Source organism: Pseudoliparis swirei, chromosome 19 (assembly GCF_029220125.1).
Source record: "Pseudoliparis swirei isolate HS2019 ecotype Mariana Trench chromosome 19, NWPU_hadal_v1, whole genome shotgun sequence".
NCBI classification, from domain to species: Eukaryota; Metazoa; Chordata; class Actinopteri; order Perciformes; family Liparidae; genus Pseudoliparis; species Pseudoliparis swirei.
In genome coordinates this window covers 25,021,075-25,034,296 of record NC_079406.1, presented here as the reverse complement: position 1 = coordinate 25,034,296, position 13,222 = coordinate 25,021,075, and the positions used below count along the sequence as shown (strand labels likewise).

Sequence of the window (13,222 nt, the reverse complement as noted above, 5' to 3'; positions counted from 1 at the left end):
TATCGAATGTCTTTAAAGTCGACGGGGTGCCACATAAAATGACGTGGTGGGCCAGACTAGGCTCGCGGCCCTTATGTTTGACCCTTGTGCTCTAGATCACAGGTGTCAAACACGAGGCCCGCGGGCCGGATGCTGCCCGCCACGCCCGCGGCGGCTTAAAAGACTTGATCGCCTTTTCTTTCAAGAAAAAATCCTGTGCTTTTATTTTTACGGTCATTTTTTCTCCAGCGAAATGTCGTCTGTTCACTCTCTTTCATGCTGCGAGTACATAAAAGAGAAGCGAACTCTCGTCTGGCTTTACTCGCCAAACTATTTGCGATCGTTCGCGCTAGATGCGCCGGAGAGGAGGCGTGGCTTATCGCCATGAAAACAGTTCATTTCCGCCGTCCACCATGTAAGAATGCTTGTGTCATTACAGTGTGACTGGTGGGGAGTTATTTGACAATGATTGCAGGTGTATTTAAATGTGTTTTGGACCACTTCTGTGCTGCAGAAGTAATTTGCTTTATTGCTGTGGTTAACCATGAAGAAGCTCCACGTTGGCTTACAGGCAAACATGCTCGACAATGAGCTTTTAATCAAAATGATATATATATATATATACATTTCATATGTATATATTTTATTTTATTCATATACATTTCATATGTATATTATATATTTTTTATTATATATTTATATAATTTGTTTTAAATCTCCTTAAACCGCCGTCTACTCGGGGGAAACCGCATGATGGATGCAAAGAAGTCTGGCAACGAGGGAAAAGATACACGAGCTATTCCGTTTTCCAGGCCCACGTTGGCCCCAGATGCCTCGAGCGCCTCCGTCTGCGCTCCGAGAGGGAGGGTTTCTAACGGCGTGTTGCATCTCACTTTTGTATTTTATAACATCTCCCTGACGACGTGTGCCGTCTTTCTCATATGTTGTAGCTATTAAGATATCCCAGGTTTCGTACGGTCATGGAAAACCTGGAAAAGTCACAGCATTTTAAAATAGTTATTTACAGGCCTGAAAGTCCTTGACATTTTTTTTTTTTATATTCATATGTTAATTTACACAGTTTGATTAAAAGAAAAAAGATTTCTATAAATAGTTATTCTTTTAATCAAACTATTGTCTTATTTGTCATTTAAGCTATATACTTTATATATATATATATATATATTATAATATATATTATATATGGAAATATATTGGTCAACATGTGTATGAACCCTGATATCCCTTTATCTCTGTTACTTCATTAAACTTCCTAATGGCTACAAGTACACTTTTGAGAACTATGACGACGCACAAGAGGATTGTATGTGAAATATGACCACTCAATTAGAAGATATTCAAAATGTATATATTTTCATCATGGATTAATCACGTGACCTGTAAAATTAAATGCTTGTGAAAGACGCCTATCACCATTTTATAATCTGGAACCAGGTCGTGTTTGGATGTTTTGCCTGAAAATGTTGTTGGTTTAGTAACTGGCGTGTGGCTCTGGCGTGTGGCTCTGGCGTGTGGCTCTGGCGTGTGGCTCTGGCGTGTGACCATGGCGTGTGACCATGGCGTGTGGCTCTGGCGTGTGGCTTTAACCGACTCATCGTACCTTCGCCTCGGGGCCTTCGGAGTTGGTGGTGATTTATTCTCCCCGAGTCACGTAAACCAACTCGTCTCAGACCTCGAGTCAGAGCGGTCGTTAATCTGGAACAGGTAGCAGTCCGACGCCGCTAACATTACTGCTGCTATTCAGGAGAGGTTGTTCATCGGACGGCAGGAAGCTCGTTCAGGAGGTCGCGGACCGAGACGGTCGTGGACCTGACTGCTGTTTGACGGACGGCTCGTGTGGACTTGAACGTTTCATCCGCGTCCGATGTTTTATCTCGGTCTCGTGGGAGTTGTCATGCTCGAACTTCACTTTGAGTTTTATATTTTGACAATGCATCAAAAAAGAAGAAAAATATTTGGAGAAACCGATTTTTCATTCATTCGTTTTTTAAACCGATAAACTGTCGGAAGGCTTTTTTTCTTCTTTTTGGCCGCGACGATAGCAGATGACCGCATCGGTCGTGACTCTGTGACTTTGGTTTTGGACATGATGGCGTTCCGAAAAGGAAGTGAAAAGGACGGGGAAAAGCCGACCGGCATCGTTCGATTGTTTGCGAAACAATGCGGGGCGACATTCCTCGGAAAACAACGGAGGCGACACATTCCTCTTTTATAATCGAATCCCCTTGTATGAGCCCCGACGGCGGTTTGAAAACACTGTTCAGATCCAGACGTTTCCAGGGTTTTTGAAGATGCAGCCCTTTGTTTGACTTGATTTAAAGTCAGTGTGTTCTGTGTTTCATACTTTCACATTTTAAAATCATACACTATAAAAAGGAAAAGGTAAACATCAGCGTGTAGGGTTGGATAGCTCATAAGCGGTTCAGCTGCAGCACATTAAACAGAATGTAAATGTCATGTAGGCTACGGCAAGTTAGTTTACTTTGTCTTCTGTTTAAATTCCACTCAAAGCATGTCTTGTCACACACGGTTCATATCAAACAGATTGTATCCTATCTGAATATTTAATAAAAATAATGGATTCCATTTATAAGGCACTCTTCATTCAAGAATCTCAGAATACCAGAGCTTCCTGCTGTAACTCGTTTTATTAGACAGGAAAGTAACGCTCTGCACCAAGAAGCAACGCCCACCGTCCAATCAGCCTCCTGATCGTGTGTGTGTGTGTGTGTGTGTGTGTGTGTGTGTGTGTGTGTGTGTGTGTGTGTGTGTGTGTGTGTGTGTGTGTGTGTGTGTGTGTGTGTGTGTGTGTGTGTGTGTGTGTGTGTGTGTGTGTGTGTGTGTGTGTGTGTGTGTGTGTGTGTGTGTGTGTGTGTGGCATTTGCCAAGAGAAAGACCTGGATTTGTTTCCCAAATGTGTGTCGTCTCAACCCAAGCGCTCCCTCTGGTCGTGAGTTTGACGGGCACTTCATCTCCAGGTGACACTTATGGGAGCTTCAGATGGACGTGAATCACGGTCCTTAGCAGCGCTGACAAACTGAGCAGCAATATATCCAGAGAAAAAAATTAAAATCTGTGCCATTTTCTTGTCATAGCCGGAATGAAAAATGCTTTAAAACACCTGCTTTCCACCTGGAGGTTTGAGTCCCACCAGAGTCCCATTAAGTTAATTTGGGGATTTTATTGAATCTGGAAAAAGAATTGTGACAAATGCCGCCACAGATTTGATTCTCGTCATTTCTTTCTGTGATGAAATGGCGAATGTGAGCGGTTTGTGTGCGTTTCCGAGTTTGGAGTTTTGTTCACACGCCTGCAGCTTCAGTCGTCAGCGCCAGGACATTCTCCAGGTGTTTTCTCTCACGCTGATAATGGAAAGTCCTGGTGTGCCTGAACTCTTCACCTGCAGTCTGGACTAAAGTTGTAGTCACGTCTTCGTTGAGGTGGTGACGGTGTAATCTCTCCGTGTGAAGAGTGGTGTGACACTCTAATCCCCCCCTGTGAAACACACAGGTTCAACCCTTCTTCGTCTTCTTCTTCTCCTCCTTCTTCTTCGTCTTCTCCTTTTTCTTCTTCTTCTTCTTCTCTACCTCCTTCTTCTTCTCCCTCCCTTTCCTTCACTCATAAATGACAAGATGAGATTTGTTTCTATTCTTCTTCTTCTTGTTCTCACCCTTCTTCTTCGTCTTCTCCTCCTCCTTCTTCTTCTTCTTCTCTACCTCCTTCTTCTCCCTCCCTCCCTTTCCTTCACTCATAAATGACAAGATGAGATTTGTTTCTGTTCTTCTTCTTGTTCTCACCCTTCTTCTTCTCCTCCTCCTCCTTCTTCTTCTTCTTCGCAGAAATGTAAAATGACGTCGGCCACTGAATCCAAACCAGGGAAAGCTACTGAAAAGATTTGTCTACCACAACGTCTCGGGGCTCATTCGATGATAAAGTTTAACAATATTTAATGGCAAAATAATTATCGTTGACGATGGTGGGACCGGAATGAGACCAATACAGCTCCCGTGTATCGGTCTCTGTCTGGCTCAATCTGAAAATAATTAATGGAAAAGTCCTGGAAATCCATTAGTCAAAATAAGTAAGAACCCCGTTATCCAACAGTCGGATTAATACATGGATAACGATTACTAACCTGTTTTTACCACAAGTTGACATTACCAAAATGAGTCCCTCCTACCTCCAACAGATTAACCAAACTAGATATTATATGCGTTTGGAGGTGCTGGTCGGCTTTACTTTTAGCAGTCTACGTCTGCCACTTACCGAGATATTTAATTACCTTCGCATTGAAAATGCGGAAGGTTATGTTTTGATCGCCATTTATTTATTTATTTGTATTCGTGTTCCTCGCATAACTCAAAAAGTATTAAACCGAATCGCATGAAATTTGGTGGGATGATTGGTTATTATCCAGGGACCATTTGTTTAGATTTTGGGATTGATCGTGTCAACGGTCAAGGTCATGAAAAGGTCAACATCTTCTTTTTACAATAGCGCCGTCAATTTCTATCCAATTGGCATGCAACTAATGCCAACATGTTCATAACTCAATGCCCAATCTTGTGATATGCGAAGGTATGCGCTCTACCGAGTGCCCATTCTAGTTCAACATATACTCTTGTCTTCCTCCATAACCACGGAGCCACGGGGCCTCTCTCGTCACTTTACCGCGCACAACGCAATGTTCACGAGTGCTGGCACGGTGGGGAGTCGTGGCAGTGGATAGCTAGATGTCAATATCCAGGGGAACATCTGTGCCACTGTTCTCCCCGGCAGCAGAACCCAGACCTCCCGTCGGCCTCCTCGCTGACGCGCAGCAGTTAATTTCTTTTGTAACCGATCCAGGATCCCAGACGGGCCAAGAGGACCGGCCCAGACACTCCTCCACACTTTCTCTCCCACAGCTGTGCAAATAAATGTAAAATGAAACTCTCAGGAAATTTAATCTTTTAATTTGTTTTGGCCTTTTGAAAACCGGCGGGCACAAAGGGGCGGGGCCAAATCCCAGCCAGTGTTTTGTGAGAATAAATGGATGTTAAGTAGGGCCCGCTGCTAAATGTCCCGTGACGGTGGATATTCTGGAGCGGGAGACAATTATGTATTTAGTTTGCGCTCTGAGATGTTTGTGTGTCTTCGCGTGGGAATTCAAACGTTTTCATGAGATGTCACGGAAACAAACGTGAAGGGTCGAAAAAACGAAGCTGAACATTTTTACCCCCAGGAGCAGAGAATATGAATTTGGGATTCGGTATGTTTGATAAACTTTTGCTGCGACTGAACCGTTTACAAAAGTTTGGGGTCATTTAGAAATGTCCTTATTTTTCAAAGAAAAGCACTGTTTTCTTTTCAATGAAGATAACATTACATTTATTGAGAGATACACTCTATACATAGTTAAGGTGGTCAATGACTATTCTGTTTTTTTATGAAATCTCTACACAGGTGCATAGAGGCCCGTCTCTAGTGTTATAATAGTACATTGTGTTATCGCCTTAGAAGACTAACGGAGGGGTAGAAAACCCTTTTCATGTTAGCGCAGCTGAAAACAGTTATGCTGGTGAGAGAAGTTAGATGTTAAATGACTGTTCTGTTTTTTTAATGAAACATCTACATAGGTGTATAGAGGCCCGTCTGCAGTGTTCTAATAGTACATTGTGTTATCGCCTGAGAAGACTAATGGAGGGGTATAAAACCCTTGGAAACCCTTTTCATTTTAGCGCAGCTGAAAACAGTTATGCTGGTGAGAGAAGCCATATGGTAAATAACTATTTTCTGGTTTTTAATGAAATATATCTACACAGGTGTATAGAGGCCCGTCTCCAGTGCTCTAATAGTACATTGTTATCGCCTTAGAAGACTAACGGAGGCTTAGAAAACCCTTAGAAACTATGTGTATGTTAGCGCAGCTGAAAACAGTTACGCTGGTGAGAGAGGCTATATGGTAAAAGACTATTCTCTGTTTTTTTATGAAACATCTACATAGGTGTATAGAGGCCCGTCTCCAGTGCTCTAATAGTACATTGTGTTATCGCCTGAGAAGACTAATGGAGGGTTATAAAACCCGTAAAAAACATCCTAATGTTACGTTGGACTGTTTGTCCGCACAGATCACGCACGCCTGCCGCCGTACGGCAGCCGTGTAAATACATGCAAGCGGGCGGCTTCTCCTCCCCAGAGGGTCTCGGTGACTATTACCCAATAAATCCTCTTGTCACAACACATTAGGCGGCCAGGGCCCTGGGGATGATTGCGGTTCATGTCAAGCTTGTTAGTGTTTGGCGCTGCTAACCAGAGAAGGACTTGATATACGCCCGCCGGCTCTTTGTGCACCTCTCCGTACCGCTGTGAGGATTTACCGCGAAGGAAAGACGTGAAAGGGCTTGTAAAGGTTGTCGGGCCCGTTTCTCGTCTTCAAACTTGTGTCTCGACTTCAGATTCTCGTGCTGACGTTACTGGTTATTTGATGTTGTGCTTTTTGTTGTTGTCGTTATTTTTGTGCTTAGTCGTTCCCTTTTTTGTTTTCCTCCGTAGGCTGTCACCGGGAGATGCTTCGGTGACAAGGACTTCAAAGGAGGGCTGGAGAATGGGATTCTGCTCTGCGAGTGAGTTCTGACTACATTTTCTGTTTTTTCTGTCTTTGGCTTTTTATCTTTGTTTTTATCTTCCTTTTAAGAAAATGATGCGTTTGAACCCGCTGTCCGCCGGTGGCTGTGAAATATATGTTATTTTAATCTGGCTCGGTTTGTTTTATTTGAGGCCCTGAGATCACATGGTGTTTTATGGACACTTAAAAAAGGTGCAACGAGAAAGAAAGAGCCACTGCCCAGTTAGGAGAGGAATATATAAGCATTTTTTGCTTCTACCTATTCCTTTTAAGTCTTTCTGTTTTGTATATTATATAGAATATTATTGTAAAATACACAACAACAACTGCGGAAAGTAGGAGGGCGAGTATGAAGGTAGATTTTTGCCTTTATTACGCAAACATAAATAGTTGAGAGCAAATTTCTCGTTTTTAAGTAAATGAAGCGTTAGTTTTGCTGATTAAACTTGAATATATTGCGGCAAATCAAAAATCATTGCTCTCAAATTTAAAAACTAGCAAAATACCCCAAAAAATTGCACTCACAAAAAATAAATAGGCAAAGGTCCAAATCATAATGTTCACAAATGAGTCAAGAAGATAATCGCAAGTTTTTTTCTTGCATTCAAATGTTTTTACATTTTTTAATTTATAGGTTTTTTCAACTTTTTTGGAATAATTTGTTATAAGTCAACTAATGCATGTAAACGGTAGCTCAGGACGAGTTCGACTTCCTGTGTTTGAATCTCACTTTCACCAGCTAAACGCTCCTCAACCTCTTCCTCTTTTTCCTCAACTTATTCCTCTTTTTTCTTTGATACACAAGAGGTCAGGAAATGTGTTTGTCCCTCATAGGATGTGTTTATGTTGCTTTTGCTCCGTCTCTCTCTCTGTGTCTCTCTGTCTCTCTCTCTCTGTGTCTGTGTCTCTCTGTCTGTCTGTGTCTCTCTGTCTCTGTGTCTCTCTGTCTCTCTCTCTCTCTCTCTCTGTTTCTGTTTCTCTGTCTATGTCTCTCTATCTCTCTCTCTGTCTATGTCTCTATTTCTCTCTCTCTCTGTTTCTGTCTGTCTCTCTATCTCTCTGTCTCTGTCTCTCTCTCTCTCTCTCTCTGTCTATGTCTCTCTCTCTCTCTCTCTGTGTCTCTATGTATGTCTCTCTCTCTGTCTATGTCTCTCTCTCTCTGCGTATATGTCTTTCTGTGTCTCTCTCTCTCTGTGTCTGTCTCTCTCAAAACATTTGAAAACATAGTCATTTTGTTATCAATCCACCTGGGAAGAGATGATGAAACGGAGATATCCTCTGGGTTAACTATTTTTATTATTATCTTCTGTAATTTGGGGAGGAAATACACAACAACATGCAGCAGACAAGCTTTATTCTGATTCCAGGCAGCCTTTCAAGAGTGGAAATATTGTGTTCACCGCTGCCGCTGCCCACTCTCCCCACCTCCCCGTATCGCATGTAGCGCTGAGGACGACCTTCTCTCGGCGTGGTCGGAAGTTATTCTGGGAAACGTTCAGTGCAGCAGGAAGTCTCCGAAGTCGAGGAGGCAGGATGAAGGAAAGAGGAAGCTAAATTACAGCAGTTCATCGCCAAATACCTGCTGGAATGCAGCGACATCACAGGGCCGCTGATACCCGATCCTGTGAGGGTGTCCCGGGGTGGCTGATCTGTTACAGAGCACCGTCGGTACAGTCGCTTCCTCTGACGAAAACACGCACAAAAGATGAAATTGGAGACGTAAAGAGAGAGCGGGGGACTCTAAAGACCCTGACTGACTGACTGTGTGTGTGTGTGTGTGTGTGTGTAAGGTCAGACCTCTTCACTCTGATTTAGGATCTGTGTCGTTATGAACCTCCCAGACGCCACTGTGGGACTCTCAAAAATGACATGTTTCCTCCTCCTATTCTGTTCCCTCTTGTATTTTTCCGGAGAGAGAGATGTTCAACGCAATTTCAAAGGCGTGACTCTGCGTTTTTGTTTATATTTTAATAAAGATTCCGCTTCTCATGCCTCCTTCCCTGTGTGTGTTTTGTTAGGTTGCTGAGCTCCATCAAACCCGGCCTAGTGAAGAAAATCAACCGGCTTCCAACACCCATAGCCGGCCTGGTGAGTCCTCCACCTCCCCCTGAACTTAAGGATCCTTTCATCCTCGTGGATCGTTTTTTTCTATCTCTTGCGTTTCCTTCTTTGTCGCAGGATCTCATTCAACTTATTCTTGTATTTATTTTAGTTTGTTTACCTGCTTTCAGTATTATTCAGTTATTTCTAATGTAGAAAACTCGTAAAAATTGAATAAAGTATAACCGGTTATACACGTCATTGCATGGAGGCTCTATAGAGCCCCCATGCAGTGTTGTGTATAGGTGACCTCCAGGTTATTCGCCCCTTTCATACTCTATAACTTAATTGTTGGCGTCTGTTCGGTTTATTTAAGTTTGAGTGTGAACTTCTCTCCGTTTATGTCCGATTAATTTCATTCTAGGTTATAAATATCTGCACCGAATAAACTTAGTGCCGGGTAGAAAAGTATTTGTAATACAGACATTCACTGGGGACAGTCACGTGACGTGCGTGGTTTGGTACCAGGTGTGGAGTCTGGGTTTGATTACAGGTACCTGCAGCGCTAAGTTCTCAAGTTCCAGCAGCGTTGAGTCACACGGAGCCCTCGACGGAGCTTCTGTGGATTCACTCTGTAAACAATATATATCTTTACATCTCATATCGGAACCTTACATATCTGTGTGAGCTCTTGTTCCAGTCTTTTCATGGCAATACTATAATTAAAGAAATTTGGCTTGATTCACTAAAAGCATCAAAACACATTTGGATGAAATTTCGTCCAAATGCTCAAATAATAATGTAAGTTTTTTATTATTATTGAATGATTTTTACTTTGCCCCCTGCTTTGAAAGGGCGCCTGTGAAGGAGAGTGGCCCTGAACACTGACACGTCTCAGAGCACGGGGCGCTACACTGGAGCCCTTTCATGACCACCTCAGACCTTGATCTGGATCAAGTGACCTTTGAGGATCGGGTCCGGCCCGTAAACAGAGCCCCGCTGAAAGGGGACCGCATTGGAAGTCGCGCTAGACGCACTTCCGTCTCTCTTTCCTGCCCAACTTGCTCTTAATTTAATTGCATTCCTGAGTCAAAAGGCTGTTTATGTAAAAAGCTTTTTTGGTATTTTTTTTAATGATCTTGGTTAGTGTACAGGTTACCGTACAGAAATGAATAATCAAGAATAACTTTGTATTTATCTTTATGTGCATCACGAAATGGTTACCTGGCAACATACTGAGTTATTTATTACCACTTAACATCAACAACAGGCCACATTGGTGTCATTAAAGAAATTAAATGACACCGACAGGTTGTTTGATTTCCTGAATTCAATTCAGTTTATTTTGTGCAGCATAAAATCACAAATTACAAATTTCCCTCAGTGCTTTACAATCTGTACACATAGACATCCCTGACCTTTGACCTCACATCGGATCAGGAGAAACTCACAAATAACCCTTCAGGGGGAAAAAAGAGAAGAAACCTTCAGGAGAGCAACAGAGGAGGATCCCTCTCCAGGATGGACAGAACAATAGACGTCATGTGACCAGAAGGAATCATCACACACAAATTAAAACACAGTAACGACACAATCAATGAGTCTGACAGAGTGGATGAATAGTTGGTAGTCGGCATGGACCACGATCCGGACCTCCATGATCATATATCAGGCATGAGAATCTCTCACCTTTCGGAGAAATTCGCCGTTTTGAAACCAAAATAGGTGACTTACGTGAATCGTGTAGATCCGAAGAGTTTTTGTTTTGGGGTAGGGGGGGGGGGGGGTCAATTGGCCGGCCGGCGTTTATGAGATTGGAGTGGGACACGGAGAAAATGTGAAGTGGTCCTCTTCGCAATAGAACATCTTTGATGGAACGTGTCGCGTCTCGGCCAATCAGCGTCAAGATGTCTTCAGCGTTTGGTGGTTTAGGTTAGCTTGAATGTTAGTCCGCTACTTCTGCTGCTGTCACGCTGCACGGTGGAGCGATACTAACAAAGTACCCGTACGTTAAGAGCGATGTGATTTAGCATATTTTTAGTGTCGATACTTCATTAAAAGAGCGCGGGATCAGAGCGCACGCGCTGCTCCGTGTCGAGCTGTCTGCGCACACTGCGCAGCGAGGGGCGTTAAGTGGCGGAATTTTCGGCTTTAAAAATTAAAAAAGATGCCAGAAGTGAAATGTTTAAGTTCAGTCTGTAAAGTTCTGTAACTCTACAGCTGCTCATCCTGATGAACTCTGTATCATCTGGTCAGATACAGACTAACAGTCTCATAGTGATAATCAATGCTATGATGGCTCCATGTAGTTTCATTAATATCTTGTAGGCTAATACTAATATTACTGCCATTTGTTAAGTGTTGAAAAAGTTGGTAAAAAGTGAACCATACAGATATTTTATTTATTACTATTATAGATAAATATACCAGGATCGTATTTATGGTACTGTTTTATGGTATTGTATCAGTATCATGATATTTATGGCAGGTATGGCATAGATTAGAACATACGTGTCAAACTCGTGGCCCGCCACGGCATTTTATGTGACGGCATTCTTGTGTCCTTAAGATTCACTTGTTGGTTCATAATTGACTGTAAAAGGGAATATTACTAAATAGTTGTGTTGTGCATACTGTGATATTCTGAACACTCAGGTTCAAACTGCACCATCTTTTCACAAAATACATTTGAGAAGTTAAAAATGTCCCTCGATTTAGGTCTCAGCTTGTCATTCAGGGGTGATAGTGCGTCCCAAAGCCAGACCAGTGGAGAACCACTGCCCCAGACCAGTGGAGAACCACAGCCCCAGACCAGTGGAGAACCACTGCCCAGACCAGTGGAGAACCACTACCCAGACCAGTAGAGAACCACTACACAGACCAGTGGAGAACCACTACCCAGACCAGTAGAGAACCACTACCCAGACCAGTAGAGAACCACTACCCAGACCAGTAGAGAACCACTACCCAGACCAGTGGAGAACCACCTGTCTCAACTGTGACAAAGCTTTTAACAAAGTTAATGTAATCATGTTTGTTTGATCTTTGATAAAGTAATGTGGGTTAAAATAAATATAATGAAATTAAATAGATGTATTTTATAATATTAAATACATTTGCATATATAGTTATACATTTATATAAGTACACCTAAATAAACGATAAACAAATGCAAAGACAGTTATTTAACAATATGTTCTGGAGTAGTTAGAATTATACCGTGTTAGTGACAACTGGCCCTTTGAGGGCCGCCATGAGGCCGATGTGGCCCTCGGTGAAAATGAGTTTGACACCCCTGGATTAGAAGATCATGACAACCAGGTAGAGGCAGAACAGACTCGATGAACAGACTCAAGGAACAGACTCGAGGCTCAGCAGAGCACAAGACTTGAAGACTTGTTCACGCCAAAAAAAAGGAAGTTGGTTCATGAATGACCATATTATATACAATATTACTATTATTATAGGGCCCGATCACTGACTTGGTGTCAGAATGGAGGAACTATAGATTATCATACAACGTCCAACATCGATGTTCGTGGAAGTCACCAGCACCCTCCCCGCGCCTATCCTTCTCACCTTTTTCACCCCTGACCCGTTTTCATGCCTGATATATACTTGCATACTTTCTTGACGGCGCAAATGCTATGTAGTGCGTGATGTTTTTAAGCGATAAAAACAAGAACATGCAGCTTTGAGGCGGTAAAGTGAAGAAATCATCAAGTATTCATGAAAATATCATGAAACTTGTAAATATTGTCTTCTCAGACACTTTTCTTTGTGGAAAATCAAGAAAATAAGTATTCTTTAGGAAAATCCACTTTTGGTCTCTATTCATCTTGAAAATCAGTTTAAGCGCATAACAAACTTGCAGCTTTTAGGCGGTTAATTTGAAGAAATCATCCGGTACTCATGAAAATATCATGAAATATGTTCAGTGTTTTCAGACAATTTCTTGAAAAAAAACAAGGAAAAATGTTTTCTTCCATTTGGTCTTGGTGCAGCTGAAAAGTGATTTCGGAGCATAAAAACAACTGAGACACTTTCTTTTAGAAAGTCCAGAAACTATGTTTAAGAAAATCCAATTTCGGGGATTGCAGAAAAAGAAGAAAATGCAACTTTGGAAATATCTTTAAAATGGTAACGCTTGTGTTTTGAGACTTTTCATTTAGAAATTATCAAGAAACTATGTATCCTTTAAAGGGTACCTGTAGTCAAAAACAACAACGTGCTACATCCATTAGGCGCATCAAATAAATCATATTTTCCCTGCCGCTATTGTCAACAAGTCACGCATAGCCCGAGGCTTTACATTTCTTTGTCAACATTCCGAGTCCGTGAACGCTTCAGGGCGCAGACATCTTGCCAGTTCAGAATCAGAATCAGAATCAGAAACAGTTTTATTGCCAGGAATGTTTACACAAACGAGGAAATTTTTTTGGTGGAAGGTGCAACATTTGGACATGACAAACAAACAACAATCAACACGACAGAAAGACAACAAGTAATGTGAAAGTGTTTGGGTGTGTGCTTCAAGTGGTGTGTTAAAAGTGTATGTATACAGTGTGTATGTGT

At 42.1% G+C, this 13,222-nt stretch overlaps 1 protein-coding gene across 10 annotated transcripts in view; it reads left to right on the top strand.

The window, feature by feature from the left end:
- The window catches only part of LOC130210188 (LIM and calponin homology domains-containing protein 1-like), a 101,728-nt gene that overhangs the window by 31,097 nt on the left and 57,409 nt on the right, over positions 1–13,222 (top strand). For all 10 annotated transcript variants that reach the window (XM_056440201.1, XM_056440208.1, XM_056440202.1 and 7 more), the window contains exons 2-3: positions 6,535–6,605; positions 8,626–8,695. In XM_056440201.1, the coding sequence (XP_056296176.1) occupies positions 6,535–6,605; positions 8,626–8,695 (141 nt within the window). The remainder of the gene's footprint in view (positions 1–6,534; positions 6,606–8,625; positions 8,696–13,222) is intronic.